Source organism: Saccopteryx bilineata, chromosome 3 (assembly GCF_036850765.1).
Source record: "Saccopteryx bilineata isolate mSacBil1 chromosome 3, mSacBil1_pri_phased_curated, whole genome shotgun sequence".
Lineage (NCBI taxonomy): Eukaryota > Metazoa > Chordata > Mammalia > Chiroptera > Emballonuridae > Saccopteryx > Saccopteryx bilineata.
In genome coordinates this window covers 37798459-37819937 of record NC_089492.1, presented here as the reverse complement: position 1 = coordinate 37819937, position 21479 = coordinate 37798459, and the positions used below count along the sequence as shown (strand labels likewise).

At 45.0% G+C, this 21479-nt stretch overlaps 1 protein-coding gene across 3 annotated transcripts in view; it reads left to right on the top strand.

Annotated features, from left to right (window-relative positions):
- The window catches only part of MATN2 (matrilin 2), a 167045-nt gene that overhangs the window by 138750 nt on the left and 6816 nt on the right, over positions 1 to 21479 (top strand). For 2 of the 3 annotated variants that reach the window (XM_066265999.1, XM_066265997.1), the window contains exons 11-14: positions 8971 to 9093; positions 10363 to 10485; positions 13118 to 13240; positions 19572 to 19985. In XM_066265999.1, the coding sequence (XP_066122096.1) occupies positions 8971 to 9093; positions 10363 to 10485; positions 13118 to 13240; positions 19572 to 19985 (783 nt within the window). The remainder of the gene's footprint in view (positions 1 to 8970; positions 9094 to 10362; positions 10486 to 13117; positions 13241 to 19571; positions 19986 to 21479) is intronic. The other variant, XM_066265998.1, reaches the window with a different exon arrangement.

The following is a 21479-nucleotide window of genomic DNA, read 5'->3' as shown; positions in this document are numbered from 1 at the left end:
AAATTACCATCACACTGGGGGGGGGGGTAGGGCTTCGACATACAGATTTGGAGGGGACACAGTTCAGTCCACATTATAGGTTTGATGGACAGGAGGAAGCTTAGAACTCTTCCTTTCTTTTGTGGGAAACAGACTCAGGTAGGACACTGGCACCCCAGACTGGCCCTGGGGCCGGTGGCAGAGTCAGGACTAGAACCCAGGTCCCCTAACATAGGATCGCTTGCCTTGAGTGAGATGCCTTCTAAAATCAGTTCAGCTGCTTCTTAATTTGTCTGAGCTGAAGCTTTTGTGAAGTTAGCAAGTGATTGGCTGCTCCTAGTTTTATTATAAGAAAAGCCAGAAAACGGTATAATTCCCCTCTAGGCAGGCGGCCACTGTGGCTTTATCCCTTTGGGGTTGGGGTTGGTTTTAATAACCTCCTATGTGGAGCCCCAGACACAAGATTGCTGTCTGTCATCACCACAGAGGTGCGAGTCCACGGAACATATTACCCCATGATTGCTGCACCGCAGACGTATGTGACTCACCAGATGTGGAACCCAGATGTGGGGAGCACAGTCTGTATCAGCAGGCAGGGATGCCATAAGGGGCCCACTATGTCCTGAAACTTCTGATCATCCTGACCCCAGACTACAGACCCCGTTTATGATTAGGGCTTAGTCACATGCGTGGACCTGCTTCCTCGCTGTGAAAGGGGGAGGATCCTTCTTTAGAGAGAAATGTTTTCTTCCCACATCCTGTGATTCTTCATAAGTCCTCTCATCCATTTCATTTCACTGGTGGCTCCCAGTCAAGTCTGCCCTCACTCTTGTCTCTGGATTTGAGTCTAAGTATTTCCTTAAACGGGGTCCATTTACTTTCATTCTCACACCTATGGACCCTGTTACTGCTATGTGTAGGGCATGTCATGCTGACTGTGGGCATCCCTGGGGTGGAGGCAGGTTCATTTTCTGCCCTGACACAGTTTAAAGTTTCTCAGGGAAGGAAGATATGAAAGACATAATACCATCCATTCTGTGTGATGAGAGTTGTGATGTGGGAAGAGAAGGTGCCCCAAGAGCATGTGACAGGGGGACCATCACATTGTCTAGAGGAAGTCTCCTGGGAAAGAGACGTTTGATCTGACAACTGGAGATTGATGGAGTGAGTGAGCCAGAGATAGAGGGTGTTATGGCCTGGGTGTTTGTGCCCTGCCAAAATTCATACATTAGATTCCTAACCTCACAGAGGTGATAGTATTAGGAGCTGGGGCCTTTAGGTGACTAGGTCATGAGCGTGGGGCCCTCATGAGTGAAATTTGTGCCTTTTAAAAAAGATCCACAGAGCTCCTGTTTGCCATGTGAGGATACAACTAGAAGTCTGCAACCTGGAAGGGGGCCTTCACACAACCATATGGGCACCCTAACCTCAGACATCCAGCTTCTGCGATCAATACATTTTTGCTGTTGTAAACCACCTGGTGTGTGACATTTTGTTACAGATCTATGGACTAAGACAGAGGGGAGCTTTCTGGAGGCACAGGAAACAGCTCATGGAAGCCCAGGGTCCAGAGAGAGTACTGAATATTAAGTTTTGAGTGTGAGAGGGAGACCGGTTGAGAGAGGAACATGGCAGGCAGGACAGATCACCTACAGCATTTAGAGTTATAATAAATTATTTGGAGGCCGGGCCTCCCTTGAGAAAATTATTTTAATTTGTCTTCTGAGAATCTATCAGCCAGTCTGAGCATACTGCTGACCTAGGATGACCATTGGATGTGCACCGGACCAGGGAACACAAAGGTGATAGATTTGTGGTCTAATCATACCTCTGCCCCAGTATAGCTGACAGAATCCACCTCTGCAGATTAAGGGACCTTGGGAAAATCACCTCCCCTCTCTGGCCATCGATTTTCTCATCTTTGAAACAAAAGGATTGGATTAGTTTATTTCCAAAGTCTCTTTCACTCTGAAAATACAGATAGAGCCTGGCACAGAGGAAGTGCTCCGTAATCACTTGCTGAATGAATGAATGAACTCTTCGCTGGAGCACCCACGGTTCTCCCCAGGTTAAGGCACCCCATGATAGTGCATCGGGGTGGCGGTTCTCCTTGCCTGTTGGAGACCCACTGAAGTGCTTTCCTAGAGAGGATTCCTTTGGCTCTGGGGAGAAGCTGGATCCCAGCTGGTCCCAGACTTGGCGAGTGGAAAGCGGCTACAGCCTGTGGTCAGAAAGTTAACTGCAGTACAACTTGGGCATTCCCTAGTTTATCACGTGTGGCTTTTTGATTTATGAGTGATCCAGAACGTCCCTGACACGCAGAAACTGGACATTTTGCTGAACAAATGTGAATTGTGCGCTGTGCAGGACGGGGGTGTGGGAGAGAGTGAGGAACCGAGCTGGCTGCCAGCATCCACACCCACTGGTTCTCACTGGAAACATCTGCACAAAAATCCAGGGAAGTGGGTCTAGGTACCCTTGCTTTTCAGAGTGGGAAACTGAGAAAATGTTTCCTTTGGTTCAATGGGTACTTACTGGGGGCCTTTTGGGTGCCAGGCATTAAGTTGGTGCTGGGAGATGCAGGAGGGAAGGGCACATACAGTCCAGAGCCTCTGGAGATCAGAGCCCATGTGAGCATGCTCCAGCGAGGAGGTGGGCACAAAGCCAAGCCAACCACATACAATGCTGTTCAGTGACAACTGTGACACTACCAGGGGGACAAATGCCTGGTGCTCTGAGGCCTTGTGCCAGGAGGCTAGCGGAGACATCTGGAGATGGTAGAGGTTCTAGAAAGGAGTTTCCCGGGAAAAGGCGTGACCATACAGAGCCCTGTGGTGGGAGGGCTTCTGGCTCGGTACCAAGTGCTGAGGTCCTGAAGGGAAGTTCTCAGAGCTGGGGGAAAGCGGCCAGCTGAGGTGCAGGGCAGGTCCTGCAAACCTTGCCAAGGATTCTGGCTCATTCCAAGACTCTCCGGAAGCATTGAAGGATATCGGGCAGAGGGCGGGAGTGACGTGAACAGACTCACAGTTTGGATGCAGGACTCAGACTGAGTCTGGGCGGGAGCGGATGGCCAGGAGGGGAGAGAGCGGGTGTGCAGAAGCCCGTCAGTACGTGATGCAGCAGCCCAAGACAAAGATGATGGTGTTTAGTTCCTGATGGTGGAGGCACGGAACAATCTGGGTACTTGGGAAGGTCTCTGAACATAAGGTCTGGGTCCACTGCTAGCATCTCAGTCCTGCTGGTTTGTTGGAAACATCTGTAAGGCTTTTAAAATCATCCAAAAGCCCACGCAGCACCTAGGTCCCCTGATACAGAGACTGTCTTATGTTAGTTGATATAAACTCTTTGGCGGTCAATTTGGAAATATTTATCAGCTCTTAAATGTTCAAATCCTTTAATTAGGCATTTTGCTTCAGGATGTTTTTGTTTCAGATATACCCTCAGGTTGTATGCAAACTATATGCACAAAAATATCCACCACAATAATGTTTGTAAATAGTAAAAGACTAGGAACCACCTAGCATTTGCCCAGCCGGTAATAGACTGATTATGTGAATGATGGTGCAGCCTTTAAAAATAATGATGTAGCCTGACCAGGCGGTGGCGCAGTGGATAGAGCATTGGACTGGGATGCGGAGGACCCAGGTTCAAGACCCCATGGTCGCCAGCTTGAGCACAGGCTCATCTGGTTTGAGCAAAAGCTCACCAGCTTGAACCCAGGGTCGCTGGCTCAAGCAAGGGGTTACTTGGTCTGCTGTAGCCCCACGGTCAAGGCACATATGAGAAATCAATCAATGGACAACTAAGGTGTCACAATGTGCAATGAAAAACTAAAGATTGATGCTTCTCATCTCTCTGTTCCTGTCTGTCCCTCTCTCTGACTCTCTTTCTCTGTAGAAAAAAAAAATAATAATGATGATGTAGGGTGTCAGAGGTGAGAGAGGGATGTACTTTTAACTATGAATTCTTTGTTTCTCATTAAGAATTTTTGTTGACATTTTATTTTTAGAGTAGGTAAGAGATTTACACAGCTTGAAAATCAAAACAATACCAAAAGAAAAGTTAAGAATTTTTGCTTCCACTTCTGTGGTTCCATGCTGTTCCTTCCTTCCACCTCCTATCAATAATGGGCGATGGCCAGCCTCCAGGATGGCTCGGGTGGCCCCCATCTTCTGGTATTCACATACTTGCATAGTCCCCCTCCTTAACTGTTGGTCAGTGTAACCAATAGCACATGGAAATAACGCTGGTATATCACTTCTCAAATTTAGTTATAAAAGACTCTGTGGCTGTTGTCTCGGTTGCCCTCACTTCTTGGATCACTCACTTTGGGGGAAGCCATGTTGGAAAAGCACACGTGGCTGGAACTGAAGGCTCCAGCCAACAGCCAGTGAGGAGCTGAGGCCTGCCGATAAAGGCCTGAGTGGGCATGGGTCAGTTCCTCCAGGTCCACTGAGCCCTGAGATTGCTGCGGTCCCAGCTCTGATGCCTTGACTGCAGCCTCTTGAGAACTCCAAGCCACAACCACTCAGCTAAGTCATCGCTGCTTTCCAGGTCCTCAGAAACTGTGTGAGATAATGCTTGTTGTTTTAAGTTGCTAAATTTTGGGGAAACTTCCTGCATAGGAACAAATAACTAACATTCCATTTTTGTTAGTTTATTACTTATCTTTAATGTTTCTTTATGTGAATAAAAACAAATACAAATATATATTTTTATTTCCTCCCTCTTCTTATACAAAAAAAACGATGTACCATGTTCTCCATTTTATGCCTTTTTTGACTCAGTGATATTTATTGAAGATTTCTTCCTATTACAAAGAGCACTTCCTCATTCTTTCTACAGCGGTCTAATGTCTCATTGTGACATTTATTCAGCTAGTTAGTCCCCTATTTCTGGACAGTTAGTTGTTTCCCACTTTTCATTATTATAAGCAATGCTGTAATGAATAAGTAACATGAAAGTATGTTCCTTCATATATGGTATCTGTGGTAGAGAATTCCAGAAGTGAAGTTGTTGGGTCAAAGTTACAAAGTTACATTTTGTAACTTTGGTAGATCTTTTCTTTCCTTTCTTTTCTTTTCTCTTCTTCTTCTTCTTCTTCTTCTTCTTCTTCTTCTTCTTCTTCTTCTTCTTCTTCTTCTTCTTCTTTATTTTAAAGAGAGAGCAAAAAGGAGAGAGAAGAGGCCCTAGCCGGTTGGCTCAGTGGTAGAGCGTCGGCCTGGCGTGCAGGAGTCCCGGGTTCAATTTCCGGCCAGGGCACATAGGAGAAGCGCCCATCTGCTTCTCCACCCCTCTCCCTCTCCTTCCTCTCTGTCTCTCTCTTCCCCTCCCGCAGCCGAGGCTCCATTGGAGCAAAAGATGGCCCGGGCGCTGGGGATGGCTCCTTGGCCTCTGCCCCAGGCGCTAGATGGCTCTGGTCGCTACAGAGCGATGCCCCAGATGGGCAGAGCATCGCCCCCTGGTGGGCGTGCCGGGTGGATCCCAGTCGTGCACATGCGGGAGTCTGTCTGACTGCCTCCCCGTTTCCAGCTTCAGAAAAATACAAAAAATAAAAATAAAAATAAATAAAAAAAGGGAGAGAGAAGAGAGAGAGAGAAGCATTCATTCATTATACTTGTGTGCTCATTGGCCACTTCTGCACGTGCCGACAGCACCCTTGGTGTTTTACGATGACACTCTAACTGACTGAGCTAACTGGCTAGGGCACTTTGGTGGATCTTGCCAGATACTCTTCCATAGGGGAAGTATGCCCTTTAATGTGTTTGAATTTTGAATTAGGTGCCTGTTTTGCCTTTTAAAAAGTCTCTGCAGGTGATTCTGCTGCTCATCTGAAGTTGAGAACTCATTACTGTACTGCTCTCTGTTGATCAGAGCTCTGAGGGGGTGAGGAGGGGAAAAGTTAAAAACCCTAGCTCTCCACATACTTTTAAAGCACTGCACATAGTGCTTCCCCAGACCCGGGGTCTGGGGAAGGGCTGGCAGGCGCCACGTCTGGCTGCAATGACGGCAAAAAGAAGCCCCTGAAGCAGCCCAAGAAACAGGCCAAGGAGATGGACGAGGAAGATAAGGCGTGCAAGCAGAAGCAAAGCAAGGAGCACAAGAGACTTGAGGGACTTGGGGGGCTGAAAGCGAAGGCTGTGGGGAAGGGCCCCCTAGCCACGGGTGGAATTAAGAAATCTGGCAAAAAGTGAGCTGGTCCTTGAGCCTAGGGCAATGGTGACCCCTAATTCCATTTGTTTTAACATCTGGATTCCCCGTCATAACGTCTCTTGCCACCTGTAGCTAGAATGAGGTATTGTCTGGGAGCCTGTTGTATATTTAAGAACAAACTTTTGTAAAAATAGTAATAATCATGCAGTGACTCATCTCGTTAGCTGTTCTTTGCCATTTCAGCCTTAGCTGTAGAGTCAGAGAAAACACAGCCCAGAATCCTGTCAAAGTGTGTTCTTCAGTTGTTGTGCTACCCCGAATTCTGTACCAGCTGGAATTAAACCAGCTCACTTGAAATGGCAAAAATATATATATATATTAAAAATAAATAAATAATGTAAGCACAGACACATAGCAAAATTTTCAGACAGCTGCTAATATGGAAGCCGGGAGAACTCAGAAAGTGAGCTGGGAGCGCCCAGGTAGTCTGCAGCTAAGGGTGAAGACATGCCCCTGTGGGCAGTGGCTTTGGGCTCAGCAGGCTCCGGAGGAAAGCGGGGGCCTTTCAGCCAGGTCAGGCTTAGACCACCAGCCTCGGGAATGCTAGGGTATCTGGCTCTCAGGCTCCCTGTGGGAAGACTCACCCCCCTGTTCAAGATGAAAGCCTGAGCTGGAGCTAAGAGGACACTGGGCGAGAAGGGAGCTCTAGAAAGAAGGGGTGTGCTCAAGGGCGTCTGTCTGAACGACGGCTTGGCACGGCCGGCCTGAAAGAGTTATAGCTACTTTATTACCTTGGAAAATAGAGTGTTCTTAATATGAATTCATGGTGGGGAAAAAATGCTTACCTCCACAGCCAGCTAGCTGTCTGGATGTGGATTGTGCAATTGTATTTCCACTCAAGACCAGGTGAGGAAATGTTCTGCATTAATAATAACCCTACACTGTGCCTAGAGTAGTAAGTCCTGTTCAGAGCAAACAGGAGAGGCCAATCCGTTCAACTCTCTTGCTGATAATTTCAGTTAACATAAATAACACTTTCCCATTGTTCGAGAATTTTGGCAGTGCTTCTGCTCAAAGGAAGACAGGCAAAGTCCCATTCGTGTCTGCAAGCTTACTTTAGGACAGCAGTGTTCAACATGTTTCATCTCATGGCACACATAAACTAGTTACTAAAATCTTGCGGCACACCAAAAATATATTATATATATTTTTTGCCAATCTGATGAAGAAACTAGGTATAATTTTGTTTCATTCATACCAGACAGTTATTGTTGTGTTGGCTGTTCTTCTTTTTATTTATTTTTTAATCTTCTAAAAAAGAGGTCAGTGCCCCTGACTATATAGATGTTGCATATTTTTAAAATTCTTAGGCACACCGTTGAGAATCGCTGCCTTAGAATATAGCAATGCAGTAAAGTTGGAGAAAAGATGATTCAGTGGCAGAGTATATTTTTAGTCTGCTGCTATCACTTATTATAGCAATTGGCTTTAGCAAGCCATTAACCTTAATTTCCCAGCAGGTGAATGAGAATAACAACAGATGCCTTAACTGCCCCACAAGGTGCTTCTCAGAACTCCTTTCCAAAACAAAATGCTGCAAAAATGCCTTAGAAAAAGTGTATGGTCTGTTCCTGATTATAGAAGTGATTATAATTTTCAGAGCTTTTAACTTCAATGAATATCCATTGTTTAACTTTCACTCCATCTGAAATGATTGAGTTGATGGCTCAGAAATGTGTCATATCCTTATGAAGGTAGATTCTTCGTGTCAACCCATCAGCAAATCTCGTATGCTCTACCCTCAGGATAGGGCCACAGTCTGACCACTTCTCCCCAGCCTGGGTATTACTGCAGTTGGTTTCTCTAGCTCTCTGTGCAACATCCTTATCCATGCCCCATGCTGGGCACAGCAGTCACTTTAAAATGAAGTCAGATCAGATTATGTCAGTCCACTGCTCACCCCCCCACCCAGTGACCCTTTCGCACTCAGATCCAACGACTGCCTGTGGACCCCGGGTGTTCTGTCCCCAATCACTCCCTGCCAGGCTCCCATTGCTTGGGTTCACTGATCTCTTTGACTTTCCTGAAACATCCCAAGCACATAGTCTTATCTCTGCAGTTTGCACATTCTTTCTTGGGGGCACTATTCTTTCCCGGATACTATACACTCAACTCATCTCTTTCTTCAGGGCTCTGCTCAGTGTCACCTTATCTTACTGCAGCAAATAAAATGGCAAATGTTCCCCATGCTCCAACCCAGCAGGCATGCTCTACCCCCCTTAGCTTGCTTTTCCTCTGAAGTACTTTCCCCATCTGACATGTATTTGTTTATCGGTGGTCTTCCCCATCTTCCCTCCTAGTCCTGCTGCCGACTGTAAGCTGCACAAAGGGAGAGACTTAGTTTTATTCCTTGTTGTACCTCCAGAGCCTAGAAGAGTGCCTGACTCATAGAGTAGGAACTTAGAGAATATTGTGACATATGCATGCATATCTCAGTAGATATGTAGATAAGTTCTTTACATTATATAATGACCAATGAAGTTGAACTTATTTTCTAATATTTATAGGTCATTTGTACCTCTCCTTTTCTAAATTGTCTTTTCATGTCTTTTGTTCATTTTTCATATGAAGATGGTGATATTGTTTACACTATGTGCTGTTTATATTCAATATATTAAGAATTTTTGCTCACAGACATGTTTCTACTTTGAAATGTACGCTATGGAATTAGGTACTATTTTAATTTCAAGTGTCTGAAATGTCTTTTGAGACTGAATAAGTCACTAATGTCTGAATCATTTCCTTCTTCTGTTTTTCTAATTCCACTTGGGTTTTCAGAATTGGACGCTTGTGCTTTGGGGGACCATGGTTGTGAACATTCATGTGTAAGCAGTGAAGATTCTTTTGTGTGCCAGTGCTTTGAAGGGTATGCACTCCAGGGAGATGGAAAAACCTGCAGAAGTAAGTTTTTGTTGAAGTTGGCTCACATCAATGTGTCTGACTTCTGCATGGAACCCACCAGCCTGGTCTCTCAGTTACTCTCGAATTCAATACCACATGGCCACCAAATGTATTGTGGGATCCTGGATGGGATCTTGGGTCAGAAAAATAACAGTAGGTAAACATTAAGGAAATGCAAACAAACGGTGAACTTGCGTTGATATTAGTTAACGTATCAATATTGTCCCATTAATTATGGCATGTATTATTACATTAATTGAAAATGTTATAGGGAAACTGGGTAAGGGGGTTTATGGGAACTCTATAATATCTTTTCAGTTTTTCTGTGAATCTAACACTTTCCTAAACAATAAAGTTCATTAAAAAGAAAATGAACAAATGCACATATGAAAAATGTCACTGTTAGAGCTACAACTGAAGTAGCTCGTTTACACCCTGTGGTAAGAAGCAGCGGGTTAATTGTGTGGTTTTGTGAAAAGATGTGCAGTCTGAAACCCAAAATTCTATTGACTTCTATCTCTGCCATTTATTAGCCAGCAACTGGCTTAACTTCTCTGAGCCTTTGTTTCTTTATTTCTACTAATAATGTTGTTGTTTCTGGGAGCACAAATCCCTCAAAGAGAACACCTTATGAGGAAGCCATTCTTATGTCTCAGAAAGCAAAGCCTCTTAAAAGGGGCCAAGGCACATCTTCATTTAATCGAAGGGGGCTGTGTGACCCTGAGCAAGTGATTTTCATCCCTCTCAGCCACCTTTTTTCTCAAGCTTCTCAAAGCACTTTTCAAAGGGCAACTCATGTTTACAAAAATGGGTTAATAGGAATTATTACTCTCATTTTTCAGACAGGAGAGGTAAGGCTCCAAAAGATTGAATCTCCTGAGTCACATAATATGTCAGGGACAAAGTCAAAATTAGATTTTAGTGCTGCTAATCTAAATTGAGGTTCCATTTCTTAAGTAATCATACTTAGGAAAAAGTATTTCCCTCCTGATATAGAAACTCTACCTGCAGAGAGCCGGTGATGTGTTGCACCTTTATGAGACACTGAATTATGTAGATGCTAGTGAACGAACCTGGTGAAGACAGTGAGGTCTGAAGAGTTCGTCCAGATTAGAGACACTGAACTTCACCTCAATTTCACCTGCCCCACGGATCACTGAGCTCAAAGGGCTCTGGAGTCTGGGTGCTGAGCTGAACGGATCCTCTGAGATAAAGCCCAGAGAAACTTTATGTTGATGAAATTGTTTTAACTTGCTCTGCTGTCCCCAGGGAAAGACGTCTGCCAAGCAGTAGACCATGGCTGTGAACACGCTTGTGTGAACAGTGGCGAGTCGTACATCTGCAAGTGCTTGGAGGGGTTTTGGCTCGATGAGGATGGGAAACGCTGCAGAAGTAAGTGACTTCCAGGTGGAGATGAACCTGTCCATCTATGGGCTTGGTTATAGAACTTCATTTCATCTTTAAAAATCTTCCTTTGCAATCAGTGTCACAATTGCAAGTTCCTGCCTTGTTTGCTCTGAAGTGTTTTGCAGGTGATCTGTACCGCAGACCCTTAATTGTTAGGAATTTATCAGTCAAGGTCCTAAGTTGTCAGGCTCTTAGCTTCTTTTCATTTTCTCTCAGCTGTTGGCTCTCTTTGCAAGAGTTCTGAGGAAGCTCAGAGCCTTGCACAGTGCCTAGCTAATCAGGGGACTGCATTAGAATCTCTGCAAGCAATCACTGTGGGGAATAGAGGATAATTACAGTGCTTTTTCTTCTTGGAAGCTCTTATAAATAAGGGTAGAGGGTGGAGGAGGGGCTGAAGGGATCTTCTGTGGGTTTTATTTATCCATGCCATCATTTGGTTCTGAGAGGTTACATAGAAGCTTAGTCAGGGTTCTCCCAAGAAATAGAACCAGTAAGGTGTGTGTGTGTGTGTGTGTGTGTGTGTGTAATATAAATATATATATATGTGTGTGTGTGTGGATGGATAGATAATAGATTAGATAGATAGATGATTGATAGATAGATAGATAGATAGATAGATAGATAGAAAGAATATGATTACAGGGGTTTGACAAGTCTGATTTCGCAGGACAGGCTGGCAGGCTGGAGATCCAGAGAAGAGCTGATGTTGCAGCTCTCACCCAAAGGCAGTCTGCTGGCAGAATTCCTTCTTCCTTGTGGGAACCTCAGTCTTTTTTTCTTAAAGCCTTCTGCTGACTAGGTGAGGTCCACCCTCATTATGGAAGATAATCTGCTTTACTCAAAATCTGATGATTTAAATGTTAATCTCATCTGAAAAATACCTTCAGTACACCATCTAGACTGCTCTTTGACCAAACAGCTGGGCACTGTAGCACATAAAAGTAACAATCGCAGCGCCCAAAGGAAGAGAAAGACAGACACGCTAGCTCAGTGAGGCGGGCGTTAGAGAAACACAAGGCAAGGATTTTTCTCCACTGTGAGATTCTGAGCTGTTAATCCCTGCTTTGGGGTGCGGGGAGGCAGTTCGACACTGTCTGCCTGCTTTTGTGACACCATTTCAGTGGGAAGAATGGCCCTTTTTTAGTTAAGGCAAAATAAACTCATTTGCTTTTGAGGTTAATTTGGGGAATTTCCTCACATACTCCTTTGAGATCCTGGGGTCACTCCATGTGTCAACAAAGCTGGGTTAGATGGAACTCACTGCTCTCACCTTTCCACCAGGAAGAAGGGCCCCTACCTTTAGTGAGAACTGACTCCTGGGGTGCCTGTGGGACCCTGTGTATGCAGGGCTCCCTGCACAGTCCAATGTTTTGCTTTCACACAGCAGTGTCCCTTCTGTGGAAACCATGTCTCCTCTTCTGCCCATCATGTCTGTCCAAGCCATTTATTCATGCTTTTATTTCTATGTCTATAAATACAAGTGTACACATATGCACCATTTATTTATTCAACACATTTGCTGCTTAGTAGGTACAACATCAACCTCTGGAATATAATTGCTAAATCAAATCCTTCCATTCCCACTTTCTAGAGGGATCTATAGTGTACTGATTGCAATTTTGTGGGAAGCTTCTTCCCCTTTTAGAGAGCCAATGACAGAAAAGAACTGTAGGCTTTCACCTGGTGGAGGAGGAGGGTACTCGGGAAACGACAGGCCTTGTCTGTGTCATCAACTTGCTGCAACTCTGGGAAATTCTGTGAAACTTTTGAGTGTTTTCATTTGTAAGTCGGGTAAAATTATTCCTGCCTTCCTCTTACCATAGGATATTGTAAAGATTTAAGGGCTGTAACTACGCTAAAGAGTTTAAAGTAACTCACACATGAGAAATGTTCATTCAACTATTAAAACAGGAATGTTTAGGATGTCTGTGGGGAAAATATTAATCAGTAGTTTGGGAAAATAAGAACTCATTGCAGGTTGACTAATTAGAAAAATTAATAATAACCTCAGGACCCTGGCCAGTTGGCTCAGTAGTAGAGTGTCAGCCGTGTGTGGATGTCCTGGATTTTATTCCTGGTCAGAGCACACAGGAGGAGCAACCATCTTCTTCTCTACCCTTCCCCCTCTCCCTCCTCTCTCTCTCTCTTCCCTTCCTGCAGCCTTGGCTCTATTGGCTTGAGCAAGTTGGCCCCATGCAATGAGGATGGCTCCATGGCCTCCACCTCAGGTGCTAAAATTGCTCCGGTTGCAATGGAGCAGTGGCCCAGATGGGCAGAGCATTGCCCCCTAGTGCTGGGTGAATCCCAGTCTGGGTACATGCAGGAGCCTGTCTCTCCGCCTCCCTTCCTCTCACTAAAAAAAAAAAAAAAAAAAATGTAACTCAGAACATGAATCACTCACCTTACCATTCAGGCTTAAGGTAGTGAAAGCATTCTGAGTGTTTCTTTCACCATGCCCCATCCTAAGTATTAGACTGAGAAGGGGATATTTCAACAAGGGTTTGAGCAGGGATGGAATTTTATAAAATGGATGACTTCCATGATCACTCTTGACATGACTATTCAGTCCGGCTCATTTCTACACTGATGGGATTGCTCATCTCTGCATTTTCTTCAGGGAAGGATGTCTGCAAATCAACCCACCATGGTTGCGAACACATTTGTGTTAATCGTGGCAATTCCTACATCTGCAAATGCTCAGAGGGATTTGTTCTAGCTGAGGATGGAAGACGGTGCCACAGTAAGTGATCTGAACTTGACTTTCTGCTTTAACTTGGTTTGGGAGTAATGGCTTTTTGGAAGATTTTCAGGGAACAAACCCCTCACCTCTGCTTCTCCCGTAAATATAAATGTATACGCCTCAGTAGAGAATGGGAAGAGAGCTTGAATGCAGCATTTGTGAAAAATCTTGAGGCCTGTGTTGAGCCCTGTGCTGGAGAATTACATTCAGTTCTGAGCACCACACTTCAGGAAGAGAGGGATGGCTCAAAGGTGTAAACACTAAAAATAATATAAACTGCTGAAGTAGCAGAAAAATTTTTAGAAGATTAATTTATAATTTCAGAATAGAGAAGACCTTTCCAAATATGACATGAAATATAAAGACCATAAAAGTAAAAAAGGGGAAGTGTATATTAAAAGATTAAAGCTACAATACTTTTTCTTTTAAATTATTAGATATGAGAGATCAAAAAGATGATCCTTTATTTTGGCAAAGGTATATTATAATAGGTAATTACAAATTTATTAATAAGTGTCTGAATTGGTACATTTAGAAGGGCAATTTGGCAATATTTTAAAGGTCGTTCAACTTGTAGGAGTTTCTCCTACCAATATATGTGTGTATTTACAAAGCATATATATAAGAACATTTTTTTTTTGTTGTATTTTTCTGAAGTTGGAAATGGGGAGGCAGTCAGACAGACTCCTGCATGCGCCCAACCGGGATCCACTGGCATGCCCACCAGGGGGCGATGCTCTGCCCATCTGGGGTGTCGCTCTGTTACAGCTAGAGCCATTCTAGCGCCTGAGGCAGAGGCCACAGAGCCATCCTCAGCACCTGGGCCAACTTTGCTCCAATGGAGCCTTGGCTGTGGGAGGGGAAGAGAGAGACAGAGAGGAAGGAGAGGGGGAGGGGTGGAGAAGCAGATGGGCACTTCTCCTGTGTGCCCTGGCCGGAAATCGAACCCGGGACTCCTGCATGCCAGGCCGACGCTCTATCACTGAGCCAACCGGCCAGGGCCTGTAAGAACATTTTGTGCGGTATACTTTGTATCATTGAAAAATTGGGAACAAAGCCTTTATTGATTAGGTAAGTTATGGTGCAGCTATATACTAGAATACTATACAGCTGTTCAAAAGAATAAAGGTGCTCTAGTGTAGTCCCAAGATATTCTAAGTGAAAAAAGCAGAGTGCTGAATGGTTTTTATAGTACTTTACCACTGACATATTTTGTAAGAGGCTCCCTCTAACATATATATACGTGCGCACACACACACACCCACACACACACACATAGAGATACATACATACACACATATATACTCTTTTGTAATGTTTTAATTTTGTTCCATGTGCATGTATTATTTTGTAGAAAAAAATTTAAGAAAAAAATAGAAATAAGATTTAGAAAGCATCATGGTGAGGGAATTCAGTATGATGTCAAGTGAAAAATAAAGGAAGAAACTGGAGTCTTTGTAGAAAAAGAGATTTGAAGTACCATTCAAATACTAAAGTGACTGTCACCTCATTCATGATTTCTATGACCCTGCCCCACCCCAGGGAAGGAGAGGACACAGGGGAGAAGCTACAGCTCAGCACAAGGACAAAGAAACTTTCTCTCAGGGAAGCTGTATGATGAATTAGTTAAGATCCTGAGCTTTGGGTTAGACAGATCTGGATCTAAATTCCCATTCGCACATTTGTATGAACTTGGACATATTACAGTAATACCTTGAGATACGAACTTAATTTGTTCTATAACTGAGCTTATAAGTCAGTCAACTCGTATATCAAACTGCCAATACTGGACCTGTGCGTCAATGCGCCAACCAGCGGCAGCTTCCCGAATCACGCCTTGTATCTCGGAATTTCACTCGGATCTCAAACAAAAATACGAACCAAAAATTTGTTTGTTGGTCTGTTCATATCTCAAGGTACCACTGTATTTAACTTCTCTGAGTCTAAGTTTTTTTATCTATAATATGAGGAATAAAGAAGATCATACAGTGTGTCCGTAAAGTCATGGTGCACTTTTGACCGGTCACAGGAAAGCAACAAAAAACGATAGAAATGTGAAATCTGCACCAAATAAAAGGAAAACCCTTCCAGTTTCTTTTTTCTTTTTTTTTTTAAATTTTTTTTTTTTTTTGTATTTTTCTGAAGCTGGAAACGGGGAGAGACAGTCAGACAGACTCCCGCATGCGCCCGACCGACTGGGATCCACCCGGCACGCCCACCAGGGGCGACGCTCTGCCCACCAGGGGCGATGCTCTGCCCTTCCGGGGCATCGCTCTGCCTCGACCAGAGCCACTCTAGCACCTGGGGCAGAGGCCAAGGAGCCATCCCCAGCGCCCGGGCCATCTTTGCTCCAATGGAGCCTTGGCTGCGGGAGGGGAAGAGATAGACAGAGAGGGAGGAGGGGGTGGGGGTGGAGAAGCAAATGGGCACTTCTCCTATGTGCCCTGGCCGGGAATCGAACCCGGGTCCCCCACACGCCAGGCCGACGCTCTACCGCTGAGCCAACCGGCCAGGGCCCCCTTCCAGTTTCTGTAGGATGATGTGGCATCATGTGTGCATGCGCAGATGATGACGTAACATCATGTATACAGCGGAGCAGCCCACGGCCATGCCAGTTGAGATGTGGATGGTACAGAGGAAAGTTCAGTGTGTTCTGTGGCTCGCTAAATTCGAATCCGTAACCAAAGTGCAACGTGAATATCGGCGCGTTTGTAACAAAGCGCCACCACATAGGAATAACAGTACTCGGTGGGATGAGCAGTTGAAGGAAACCGGCAGTTTGGTGGAGAAACCCCGTTCTGGTAGGCCATCAGTCAGTGACGAGTCTGTAGAGTCTATACAGGATAGCTACCTAAGGAGCCCTAAAAAATCTGTGCATGAGCCCACATCGAACTGCACTGAATAGGTATGAAACTGGGAGAGTTTTCCTTTTATTTGGTGCAGATTTCACATTTCTATCAAATTTTGTTGCTTTCCTGTGACCGGTCAAAAGTGCACCATGACTTTATGAACACACTGTATATTTAAAGGTGATTAGCCTGGTGCTGTCACATTCTCTAAATACGTGACAAAAGCTATTGTCATCATCAACATCAGAGCTGTCCAAAGACGGGGGTGGGAGGGCGGGGGGTGGTTTCAGGGGCGAGGTAACCTGCTCCTCCTTAGGAGAGGTCCAGGCCCAGGTTGAATGGCTGCTGAGTAGGGATGTTGCATCAGGGGGCTACACTAGATGACCTTTAAAGGTTTTAGTCAACTCTGAAATTCTGGAACTCTGAAAATTAAGTCCTGAAAGCAAATCAATTGACTTTTAACTACAAAAAAGAAAATACTCAAGGAAGGTTAGAGTGACCCTCCTGCTAAGAAGTAGCCAGTAAGCGGGGCTGCTTCTGCCTGAGTCTGGAAGCAGATCCTGACACTCTTGAGCTCCACACAGCTTTCTTGTTTCCTGGGAGAGCCTTCTGCAACCCTCTGTGCGCGGAGCCTGCCAGTGCTGGTTCTGTTCTGTGAGGAAAAAATGTAAGAGCAAGAGGAGAAAGCAGGCTCACTGCTAGAAAATTATTCCAGTGTTTCTAGAACCTGCTAGAAATCCACACGCACTCTGTATGAGTGTTTTTTGTTTTTGTTTTTGTAGGTTTTTTTTTGATTGATTCAGAAACAGGCTATGGATGTAAATGAAGCTCTGAATTGGCCCTTTCCCCTTTCACTGATAAAGAATCAACATATTGAGTAATGAGGATAAGCACTTAGCAGAGAAAGAGAGGAACCTAACCCCCCAACACACACACATACACACACATATACACACACTCACGCACAATGACATTAACATGTTATTCAGGCCAGGCATAGAAATATGTTTGCATGTGTGTGCCTTTAATCGCTTATATTGCTGTGCTTCACTTTCAAAGATTAGACAGCTGCTTGATTTATAAAAGCAAATGTTATGAGATCATCCGTTTAGGATCTGTAAATGCCTTATGCAGCCCTGAGTAACAAAAAATCTCTCCACACCCTGATTGCTTAAGTATTTGCATAAAGCTTTTACTGTCAACCATCTGAGTTGCTTGAAAAGCATTTGTGTAGATAAAGAATTCACAGGGATAATTCATTTTTAAGGTTTACTAGGTCAGTAGGGTACTTACAGGTGTGCTACCCAATGAACACCACCTCCTTTATTCTGTCCACAAGCATTCACTTAACACCTGTGGTGTGTCAGGTTTGGCCTCTGCCGTGGAGGAACTGGCGGACCAGAGGCAGAGACTCACACACAGGCAGCTCTGCAAGGTGCATGGAGAGCACCGGACAGTGAGCACATCGGTCACTGTTGCAGTCCTGCTGCTCCTACTGTCTTGCATGAAGCACGTGCTCAATAAGCAGATTTTTGTTGAATGAATTTGTAGTGTGAGAGGTACACCGAATAATTAATGTGAGCTGGGTTACTAGGATGGCTCCCTGGAAAAGGTTATGGTGGAGCTGAATGTTAAGAATTTCCTTCTCAAACTTGAAACACTAATTTGAAAAAGTATATGTACCCGTATGTTCATTGCAGCATTATTTACAATAGCCAAGATTTGGAAGCAGCCCAAGTGCCTATTAGTAAATGAGTGGATAAAAAAGCTGTGGTACATTTATACAATGGAATGCTACTTGGCTTTAAAAAAGAAGCTCTTCCCTTTTGCAACAGCCTGGATGGATCTGTGTTAGGCTCAGCCAAAGGAGGGACATACAAGGCCCAATGAGTTTTATAAGAGGTTAATTTATGCATCTGTGAACAGCTGAGCTGAGACCCTAGTGGCATCAGCGGAGAGCTGCAGGCAGGGGGTGTCTGATATAGGGACTACTGCAGGTAACTGCTGACTTGGGAGTTGTGCACCTGGACATGCTCAGATTAGCCTATCCTGGTTTGTGGCCTTGGTCACAGGCTGTCTTCCTTTTCCCAACCCTCAAGCCCCTCCCAAAGGCCTTGTCCCAAGGACCCTTCTCAGGAGTAAAGGGGGTTACTTAAGGGGAGGCGAGGAAGGTCCAGTGAAGGAGATGCTTAATGAAGAAGTTTCCCCAGTGGGAGGTTGGGTGAGGGGAGTTTGAATTTGAAGGGGGTCTGGACCCAAACCTAACAGAGAGTATTATGTTAAGTGAAATAAGCCAGTCAGAGAAAGACAAATACCATATGATCTCACTTATATGTGGAATCTAATGAACAAAGTAAACTAACAAACAAAACAGAAACATCCTCATAGATATGGAGAATAGACCGACAGCTGTCAGAGGAAAGGGTGGGGGCTGAGTGACAAAGGTGACGGGATAAGAAGAAGGAAAAAGGGCACATAGATACGGACAACAGTGAGGTGGTCACCAGAGGGAAAGGGACTGGGGGAGGTGGAGGCGGCAAAGGGGGGACAAATGGTGGTGAAGAGACTTGACTTTAGGTGGTGAGCGCAGGACGCCGTGTGCAGACGATGTGTTAAAGAGTTGTACACTAAGCCCTGGCCGGTTGGCTCAGCGGTAGAGCGTCGGCCTGGCGTGCAGGGGACCCGGGTTCGATCCCCGGCCAGGGCACATAGGAGAAGCGCCCATTTGCTTCTCCACTCCCTACCCCCCCTCCTTCCTCTCTGTCTCTCGCTTCCCCTCCCGCAGCCAAGGCTCCATTGGAGCAAAGATGGCCCGGGCGCTGGGGATGGCTCCTTGGCCTCTGCCCCAGGCACTAGAGTGGCTCTGGTCGCGGCAGAGCGACGCCCTGGAGGGGCAGAGCATCGCCCCCTGGTGGGCAGAGCGTCACCCCTGGTGGGCGTGCCGGGTGGATCCCGGTCGGGCACATGCGGGAGTCTGTCTGACTGTCTCTCCCCGTTTCCAGCTTCAGAAAAATACAAAAAAAAAAAAAAAAAGAGTTGTACACTTGAAACCTGTATGGTTTCATTAACCAATGTCACCCCAATAAACTCATTAAAAATTATGCATAAAGCTCCTATAAATAAACAAACAAGAAAGAATTTCCTTCTTCGTTGTCTGTCAGAATGCCAGCACTGGGGTGCTGGAGTCAAGTTATGGGAATCTTTTGGGTTCTGTCAGACCCTTCAGTGTGCTTCACACACAGGCCCTCCAAGGCCTGGTTGTCAGTGACCCAGGATACAGTGTGGACCCGGTTCTGCAGACAGTCTATACCTCTGCTGGGTCTCTCCCAACACTTCCTGTCCATGTGCTATCTGAAGAGTAAAGGTGGTTCTCCAAAGTGGTTATGCCCCTAACTGAAGCATAATTTTCTTCCACTGTTGTGCATAAATGATTTTTTAAAAATCATTTACCTATCTCCTTTCCTTTCCTTTCATTCTTACAGGATGCTCTGAAGGCCCAGTTGACCTGGTCTTTGTGATCGATGGATCCAAGAGCCTCGGAGAAGATAATTTTGAGATTGTGAAGCAGTTTGTCACTGGAATTATCAATTCCTTGGTGATTTCCCCCAAAGCTGCTCGAGTCGGGCTGCTCCAATATTCCACACAGGTCCGCACCGAGTTTACCCTGAGAAGCTTCAGCTCGGCCAAGGACATGAAAAAAGCCGTGGCCCACATGAAATACATGGGAAAGGGCTCTATGACTGGGCTGGCCCTGAAACACATGTTTGAGAGAAGCTTTACCCAAGTAGAAGGGGCCAGGCCTCCCGCCTCACGGGTGCCCCGAGTGGCCATCGTGTTCACAGACGGACGGGCTCAGGATGACGTCTCCGAGTGGGCCAGTAAAGCCAAGGCCAATGGTAATATGGGATAACGGTGTGGTTTACACCATCTTGGTCAACAGCTGTCATATACCTTTATTAAACTGCCATCTAAAGGGAGTTAGGGGATGGGAAAGATACAAGTGTTGCAGACAGAGCAGGTAGTCTAGACACAGACCACACCTGAGTAATCATCTACTGCACTTTCCTGGTGTGTCCTCCAATGGAGAGGATCATCTTGCAGGTGCTATTTAACCACAGATAAATACATACAGTCTCTCCAAACACTGGTAAAAACAGATTCCTGGTGGGAGGAACTTTTACTGATACTTTTTAAAAAACCAATACTGCAAATGAACACAGCAGAATAGCCTTAGGACAGTGGTAGTCAACCTGGTCCCTACCGCCCACTAGTGGGCGTTCCAGCTTTCATGGTGGGCAGTAGCGGAGCAACCAAAGTATAAAAAGATTTAACTATAGTAAGTTGTTTTATAAAGATTTGTTCTGTCAAACTTAGCAAAAATCCAACATAAAGTACTTTGTAAGTAATTATTATTATATGCTTTAACTTGCTGTAACGCTGCTTTATAAATTTTATAGTTACTTCCCTACTTTATAAATCACCATTACTGTGGAACTGGTGGGCGGTTAGAAAATTTTACTACTAACAGAGATACAAAAGTGGGCGGTAGGTATAAAAAGGCTGACTACCCCTGCCTTAGGAGAAAAAATATTCTCGTGTTTGCAATAGGCAAAAGTTAGCTTTTGAGAAAATAAAAATGTTGGAGATTGTGACTCTAAGCCAGGGGGTCTCAAACTCGCGGCCTGTGGGCCACATGTGGCCCGCAGGCCGCGAGTTTGAGACCCCTGCTCTAAGCTCTCAATGCTCAATAGAATTTAGCCTCTTCTTTGAGGTGTTTCTGACCCCATGATTCATGCAGGAGGGACTAGATGTTTCTTTAGTTGTGGATAGATGTGAAGTGTGGTGGAAGAGGATGGCTCTTGGAAAAAGAAACCCAAAAGCTAGGACAGTTGGGAGAGACAGCTTAAGGTAAATTGTCTGAATTCCTTGGAGAGATGAGAAAACTTGAGTTTGTGAAGCAGTTTGCTTAAAAGTCACTTTCTTTATACAGTGGGAAAGGGTACACACAGACCAGTGCTTCATCCAAGACATCATCATGGACCCAGTGCCTAGGCCTGGCATGTAGGACAAGCGTGACTAATACTTGCTGAGTGAACGAACAAAGGAGTGAGAGTGCTGGCAATCCCATAAGTGAACTCCATTCTTTTCACAGAAAGGCTGGTTTACATCAGCATTCAATCACTCTTTGTGAAGGGCAACATTTTGTTATATTGCTTCCCTCATTATTCACAGCTTTTTTTTCTGAGTCCAATAGGGTAGTAGCCATAAAAAGCGTCCTGCCTAAATCATCTGGGTGGCTGCTCACTCCCAGTTCCTCTGCCTCCAGACTAGCTTGTGAAAGCTCCGGTCAAACCCACTGGCCCTACAGCCTGCATTCCTAAAATACTGGA